This window comes from Gigantopelta aegis, chromosome 13 (genome assembly GCF_016097555.1).
Source record: "Gigantopelta aegis isolate Gae_Host chromosome 13, Gae_host_genome, whole genome shotgun sequence".
Taxonomy (NCBI): Eukaryota; Metazoa; Mollusca; class Gastropoda; order Neomphalida; family Peltospiridae; genus Gigantopelta; species Gigantopelta aegis.
In genome coordinates this window covers 21,054,695-21,063,236 of record NC_054711.1, presented here as the reverse complement: position 1 = coordinate 21,063,236, position 8,542 = coordinate 21,054,695, and the positions used below count along the sequence as shown (strand labels likewise).

The window sequence follows — 8,542 nt, the reverse complement described above, 5'->3', positions numbered from 1 at the left end:
ACAAAATCAACGTGTGCCCACCACCTTCAGTTAAGTGTCCGGCCAAGTCACAAAGCAGGTCAAGTTAGAGTGTTTAACGTGCACATCCAGAACAACCTATTGTAGCGCATGATAATAGCGATAAGACCGCTCTGTAAAACGGGGCCCTGGTAGGTAGTTTAAAAAACCATAAACATTTTGTTTTGCCACCCCCCCCCCCTTCAAAAAAAAGTATATTATGTATTTTGTAGTCATGCCTAGAAAATTACAATATATACGAGGTCCGACACAAAAGAAACAAGACTGACTCTATAACTCCTTTTATTTATCAAATTAAGATAATCAACTATGATCGCCTTCGAAGTAGTTCCCTTCTGAGTTGACACACAACTGCATACGATAGCTTCCACATTTCAAAGCAATTCCGCAGGTCATGTTGTGTAATGCTGCCAAGGAGTTCCGTCGTTTTGGCTTTCACCTCTTCCACAGACAAAACATGTGTTCCTTTCAGCATGAATTTTATCTTTGGGAACAGGTAGAAGTCGCAGGGAGCTAAATATGGTGAATAGGGTGGGTGCTCAAGTACAGTGGTGCCTTTTTTAAAGCTAAATATTGCTTTACATGTAAAGCGTTGTGAGATGGCGCGTTGTCCTGGTGCAAAATCTAGCCGTTTGTCCACAATTCTGGTCGTTTCATCCTTACACGCAGTTTTGTCAAAACATGAATATAATATAGCTAGTTTATCGTCTGGCCATTGGGAACCCACTCTGCCATCACAATGCCCTTGACATCAAAGAACACAATCAGCATGGCCTTGAACTTCGAAGGACTCATCTGTACTTTTGGGTCTTGGAGAGGTCAGAGTCTTCCACTGCACTGACTGTCGCTTGGTTTCCAGGTCATATCTAAATATCCAAGTTTAATCGCAGGTAATTACAGAATCTAACAAATCTGGTTCATCCTCAATGCGTTTCAAAAGGTCCAAATTCCGTTCCTTGCTACCTCCTTTTTGTTCATCTGACAGCATTTTTGGAACCATTTTTGCACAAACCTTTTTCGGGTTTAATTTTTCAGTTAAAATATGTCGAAAACTTTCCCTATCCAAATGGACTTCCTCAGCTATTGCTCGAACACCCAACCTTCGATGTTTGTTACGCACTTTTTCAATGTTTTCATCAGTAACTGTTGTGCGTGGACGGCCTGGGCGGGCATTGTCTGTCACACTTTCTCTGCCTTCTGAAAATCGTTCATGCCATTCAAAAACACGTGCACGAGACATGCAATCTTCGCCATAAGCCTCAGTCAACAGGTGAAAAGTTTCGATCGCAGATTTGTTTAGTTTCACAGGAAACTTTATGTTAACTCGTTGTTCATTTTTGCAGTCCGCCATTTTCCGACAAAGCGCAAGAACACGGCTTTACTTGAATTAGCGTGCACCTGTAGTGCGTGAATTGATCAAATTGAGACTTGGCACACTATGACAGGATAGATCATGCTCTATAATCGTCAATTTGTTCCTTCCCTCCGACTTTAAATACCCAAGTTAAAGAGTCAGTCTCGTTTCTTTGGTGTCAGACCTCGTGTATGTATGTGTATATATATATAATATATATATATATATATATATATATATATATATATATACACACACACCTTTTTTTTTTTTGAAAGGGGGGGGGGGGGGGTGGGTGGCAAAACAAAATGTATTTTTGTTAAAACTGCCTACCAGGGCCCCGTTGTATTGACAGTATTGACAACGCACCACCTGTTGATGATAAAAAAATGTGAATGGGGCGTATATCAGCATTAAAAATATCAATGAATAAGTACCGTACTACCTTATAGACCATGCATGACGACGAATAACTTACAAAAAACGATTGCCTGAACACTCCATGAAACACAACACCAAAACAAAACATATTGCATGCATAGCATGAAAAACGTACATTGAACGTGCAAAATCATGCTGATTTGGGCTATAATAGACGGTCTCTGAAAAGCCACTTTCATTTATGAAGTGATGGCAAGGTTGATAGCTGAGGAACGTGAACGTGCTTTAGGCATGCTTCAGGTCGGCATTTCGATGCCACCATTCAACAATCACTAGACTCCACAGGAGCCAGGAACCACCAGGGACCGTCCACGTCCAGACCAATGACGTGTTACGACACCACGACAAGATATATGCATATGTGTGTGTGTGTGTGTGTGTGTGTGTGTGTGTGTGTCTGTCTCTCTCTCTCTCTCTCTCTGTCTGTCTGTCTCTCTCTCTCTCTCTCTCTCTCTCTCTCTCTCTCTCTCTCTCTCTCTCTCTCTCTCTCTCTCTCTCTCTCTCTCTCTCTCTCTCTCTCTCTCTCTCTCTCTCTCTCTCTCTCTCTCTCTCTCTCTCTCTCTCTCTCTCTCTCTCTCTCTCTCTCTCTCTCTGTGTGTGTGTGTGTGTCTTGTGTGTGTGTGTGTGTGTGTGTGTGTGTGTGTGTGTGTGTGTGTGTGTGTGTGTGTGTGTGTGTGTGTGTGTGTGTGTGTGTGTGTGTGTGTGTATTCATATACATATATATACATAATGTATAAATTGAGGGGATAGTAAATAGCAACGGAATGCATTCAATAAAAGCCAACAACAAATGGGTAACGCATGCATTGTAATAATATACAATATAATAACACAGGACATGTATCAATGCTGTCTGTTCTATGAATAGTATCAGTGGTCAAATATTTACACAATTTAATTAATTTAATTTAGTTTAACTTTATATTGATAGTATGTCAAAATTACCCATAACGGTTTACTCCGTAACTAAGAATCACTGATCTTTAGTCAGGGTCCCCTAAAGAATATTTTGGCATCAGGTTCGTTGACGTACTCAACCATGCTAATTAAACTTCTGTTTAGTGCTAATTAGGGGCGTTCTTAAGTGGACTAATTACAGGAGATGACACTTCAGAATGGTGGGTCTTAATTAGTACATCAACAGAGAACTTTTTTGTGTCGGTTTGATTGGTGTACTCAACCATGCTAATTAAAGTTAAAATTTGGGGGTATTTTGAGGGGCGGTCCCTCGGATTAGTACAGGAGATGTTAGGGGATCCCATAGCCCACACCTACATATTCCAGGCATGAAACTATTTCGGCGGACCGTTCAAAAATGCGCCTAATTTCCTTCTCATAAATGCGCACCATTTCTCTTTGGACTAATCCTTCGGGACTCAAAATTCCATAGCACCCCTTAGTCCTGTTACCGATCACGGTCGGACTGCAGGTGTTCCAGCTTGCTCTGAATGTGCACGTTAAACTCTCTGACCTGACCTGGATTAGGTGTTTGAAATGGGCAGAATTTTGAAAATAACAATTAGTAAAAAAGTTAATAGAATAAATAAAAAAAATAAAAAGTAAAAAAAAAACAAAAAAACAATTGACTGCTCGGCCGAATATTTATATAATTTGGAGCATTTTAGAAAGAAAGTCCAAAATTAAATAAGAGAAAGAAGAGAGGATCGGAATATTTAATAATATTAAAAAAAAAAAAAAGAAGTAATTTCGAGTTTTCAATGCAGATCTAAAAGTTTAAAGTCCGATCGATATGTCCACGCGAGTGGCCTCGTTAAGGCCGTTTGGGTGCACAGCTTAAAGGGACGAGATGGGTTGCATCCCGTCAAGAAAACCCCTAGATTGACAGTCGATAGACGTTGATGGTGTAGTGCTGTGCTGAAATACAGATCTTGAGAAGCCGGATCCATCTGAACGAGAGAGAGTATCAGACTAGGGTATAGTCCAGTCGTCATGGTTTGGTATAGTGGTGCGGACGGGCCCGACTCCGGAGGATACGAGATGGTATCACTATAAAGCAAGGTAAAGTTTAGAAAAAGAGTAGATGGGGCCGACCCCGCTTCCTATTTCTTCTTAGAGTGGGGCGGCCAATCTTCCAGTGCTGCTAGGACAGGCTCGGACATGTAGAGACTAAACGCGAACAACCGTGGCGTTCTGCAGAATGGCCGTCATACGAGTCACGAAAAAACCCAAGTCGACAGTCAGACGGAGAAATGACGTGGAGGCAAGGAATCTCGCTATAAAAGAATCCAACCTGGTGGTGCAGGCTGTCGAAACGAGAAGCGTTCCAGCGTTCAATCAGTTCCAATGGCCGCATACATCCCAGTACAAAAAACGAAATGAAGGACCCCCAAGTCGAGCACACGAAAGCACGTGCAGTGTGCACACGCGAAACAAACACGTCTTACCGCGTGGAGCTCCAGACTGGGAATGTGAAGTTCCGAGAACATGCGATGCATGTTTCGCGAAATCCGACGAGGAGTTCTGAGTGCTACAGGCGTGCTGAACTTGGCCCGAGTTTCCTCAAAGTGTCTCGCCAAATTGCGGAAATCACGTCTTAATACAGCTAACAAGAACTGTTTGTCATTTGACTTCCAGGTGAACGAAGATTGCGTTGGTTCAAGGTCTCGCTCGCTTCCTGTGTGTTTAGCCGTAAAAGTCTGTTCAAACAAGATGGAGGTCACACTCGCTCCCAACATCTGCCCGCAAGCCGCTTCATGCCTTACTTCGCGTATGAAAACTTAAAGACACCACTAGAGCACATTGATTAATTAATCATCGGCTACTGGATGTCAAACATTTGGTAATTTTGACATAATATATAGTCTTACAGAGGAAACCCACTATATGTTTCCATTAGTAGCAAGGGATATTTTATATGCACCATTCCAAAGACAGGAAAGCTCATACCACGGACTTTGATATACCAGTCGTGGTGCACTGGCTGGACGGAGAAATAGCCCAATGGGCCCATCGACGGGGATCGATCCCAAACCGACCGCACCTCAAGCGAGCGCTTTACCACTGAGCTACGTCCCGCCCCTTTGTAATGGGATAATCTGTAACAGTATAGATAAACCTTTCGCTCTTAAGGAATTTTACACGTGGTTCTACAGTAACACGCATGTGTGCCTGTACATGCATATAGACGAAACTAGATACTGAACCAAGGTCAAGTGGAAATATATATACTGAACAATACAAGAAGCGGGAATATTATATATATATATATATATTATATGGAGTAGAACATAAAGCTTCACATTCGGGCAAAAAACACACACAGAGAGAGAGAGAGAGAGAGAGAGAGAGAGAGAGAGAGAGAGAGAGAGAGAGAGAGAGAGAGAGAGAGAGAGAGAGAGAGAGAGAGAGAGAGAGAGAGAGACAGAGAGAAACAGAGAGAGAGAGAGAGACAGAGAGAGAGACAGAGAAGAGAGAGAACAAAGAGAGAGAACAGATAAGAGAGAGAAAGGAGAGAGAAAGGAGAGAGAAAGAGAGAAAGAGGAGAGAGAGAAGAAAGACAGAGAGAGAACAGAGAAGAGAAAGAGGAGAGAGAGAAAGAGGAGAGAGAAGAGAGAGAGAGAGACAAAGAGAGAGAGAGAGGGAGGAGGGGGGGGGGGGGAGTACTGCATGAGTGGCCGTTAGATACCGTTTATTTAACAACGAGTTGCTTAAAAACGAATCTAACCTGCAAAAGCGAGTTGGATACATTTTTAGACAAAAAGTTGTAAATGTCCAGTGGAGGGGGGGGGGGGGGGGACTAGCTACACTTATTTTTGTCTTACGAGCCTGGACACTCCCTTCTCATCTCCTAAGACCTCCATAAGACATTGGGGGGGGGGGGGGGGGGGGGGTATGGGGGCATATGCCTCTTCTGCCTCCCTAGTGCTCGAGTAAAGCTTCGCATTCGGGCAAAAACGACGGAGACTTTTGGAAAAAATGAACTGGTCGGTAACTTTTTTCACTCCCATTTGTTGCAATCGTGGTTAGGCCATCGGGCATATAAGGTACAGGGTTCGCAGCACGGTACCGGCTCCCACCCAGAGCGATTTTTAACGACTCAGTGGGTAGGTGTAAGACCACTACACTCGTCTCTCCCACTAACCACTAACAACTAACGACCAAATTTAATGAGTAGAATTTTCTTTATTAATTAGAGATGCGCATCAAAATTTTAAAGGCCCACTATTCAATTTTTGGATATAAATTTAAAAATTGTCTGCTTAAATTTTTTTCTGTCCCGGGACAAGCCCCTGGCTATCCAGAGACAGGCCCCGGGACGGACATGCTCGAAACTCTAGTGGTATATGAGCATGTAAACATTATTCGCACTCGCACTCGCGACCCCGAATAGCTGCATGTTGATTCCGGCTGTACGAACATTAACGACTGAATTAATCGTCAGAAATCGGTAGTCTTCGTAATATAGGATGATGAATAAATTAATTTACGTGACTCTAGCGCTTTAGTTGTAAATCGAAAGTGGTGAAATTATTTTCCCAAATATAGGTTATCAATTTGTAACACTTTAACTGCCATCAACGCCAGTTGTATGTATATGTTATTATGTACAATATTTTTAAGAACCGATTTATGTTACTAACATAAATGTAAACCACCGTAAATAAAAAATTCATTTATTAAAATAATTATGATTAACCGGATGTAATAGGTTCAAATTACCCCCCAGTTCAGGTTACCCCCCCCCCCCCCCCGGTAATTTGAACCTAGGTTCAAAGTACCCCCCGTAGTTTCAAATTACCCCCACCCAACAACCAGTAAATGTTCACAAATAGGGTATATTTTTTTTACATCGAAACGTTGATATATATATTAAGTATTCCTATAAAATATGAAAATTCATATTACACGAACACATATTTTGCATAAAAAGTATGGAAACCTGGATAGACTGGATATCAGAATTTATGTTTAAGCAAATATTTCGAGAATACAAACCAAAATGTGACATCTTACATTGCACACGATGAGTGATAGGGGGGTCGTTTGAAACTAAGGGGGGTAACTTGAAACTAGGTTCAAACTACCCCGGGGGTAATCTGAACCTAGGTTCAAACAACCCCCGGTAATCTGAAACTAGGTTCAAATTACCGGGGAGTAACTTGAATACGGGAGGAATTTGAAACTGGGACACTGGGCTTTTTATACCAAGGGACATGTAACTTTTGAAATTGTTTTGTTTTACCTGTAATATATTTTAACCAGGACTTCCTTCTTCCTCCATGAATGATTAAATAAAAGAACTCTGGATATATTGTAATTATGTTTGTTTTATTCTAATATATAATAACAAACTACCTGAAACAGCTGGTTTGAAATCGTGATAACAAAATACTAAAGATAAAAGGAACTGGCTCCTAGCCTCTGCCTCTGCCTCTACATATTATCTACATTTGTACAGGCCCGTAGGAACGATCTTTGAAGTGTGTGTGTGTGTGTGTGTGTGTGTGTGTGTGTGTGTGTGTGTGTGTTAGGGGAGGGGTACAGTCTCTAGTGATGGATACAAGCTAGATTTTAATCTTTATATCATCTTTATTTATGTAGAGTAGGGAAAATTTAAAACATACATTTTCGTCCTGAAGTGTGGGAGGGAGAACAGGCCCCTAGCCACCCCACCCCCCACCTCAGTTCCTACGGGTCTGATGAGTTGCCGGGATTGGACCAGTGCCTCAATTGGACCAGAACTGTATTTTCATTCAAATTGTAACAGGAGCGCCATCTAGTCAATATATTAATCTGTACACACGCCGCTATTGACCTTGAACCAGTCGAGTCGAAAAAGGTAATAGGTTTGGATTTATCAATAAAAGTAACATTTATGCATGTATCATCTAATACTATTCTTGGAAAAAAGATCTATGGAGCAATATGAACATAGTTATAAGTGTTAAATTAGGTCATAACGATACATAAAGGCTTGTTATTGTGAGTGATGTTACGCATGTGTACATGTAGGTCAGCATCTATTTATAACTATGGTAAAACAACGATTGGACCAACTGAATTGCTGGGATTGGACCAGTTCCTCAATTGGACCACAATCTTTTGACCTGGTATTTTGGTGATCGTGCCAACCGCCAACTATGATACCAGTTAATTCATGCATCAAAAATACAATTTTAAGCACGTTTATGAGTAAAACAAACGTCAAAAAGGACCTTTCTGCGTGATCCAATCGAGGAATCGGTGGTCCAATCGAGGATTCTATTTTGATTCATGAGCGAATTATATTTTAATAAAGCTATTTCTTTCTTTTTTGCAAGTAGTGATGGCAAAGAAATACTTCTAATTATCCAAAAGAAGGAACCGATATTTTGCAAACCCAAGAGAGGTTCGTGCCCAATTTTAGTTACTGTAGCAGATTCCACGATCGGACCACTTTCGTTTTAGCATTACAAAAATTTATTTGAACTAATCATACTGTCCAGTCAATCTAATTAAAATTAGCTCCACTATTGTATGTGGATCTAAAGACAGCCAGTTGGAGCTCATGTCCACCAATCAAAACCTTACTTGCAGAATCCTGCCAGTGATTTAAAACTAACAACACGACGTAACATTTCGTCTGTAAATAATAATTTAAATATTGACCAATCACACTTCGCCTTTTATAACGTTATTTGGGAGCATACAAATTCTAAAAATATCGGGCGAGTCTATTTTAGTGGCCGCAGTACAGCGAACCATACCAATACGTACGGGGTGGGTTAT

General features: G+C 41.2%; 1 protein-coding gene across 1 annotated transcript; it reads right to left on the bottom strand.

Annotated features, from left to right (window-relative positions):
• Positions 1 to 289: 289 nt before the first annotated feature.
• Positions 290 to 1,482, bottom strand: LOC121387876 (protein GVQW3-like). Its single transcript, XM_041519108.1, has one exon. The coding sequence runs from the start codon at positions 1,367 to 1,369 to the stop codon at positions 899 to 901; it is 471 nt and encodes a 156-aa protein (XP_041375042.1). The 5' UTR covers positions 1,370 to 1,482; the 3' UTR covers positions 290 to 898.
• Between the last annotated feature and the right edge of the window lie 7,060 nt (positions 1,483 to 8,542).

Coding starts and splice junctions, on each gene's coding strand:
- LOC121387876 (XM_041519108.1), bottom strand. CDS start 1,369: ATGGCGGACTGCAAAAATGAACAACGAGTTAACATAAAGTTTCCTGTG.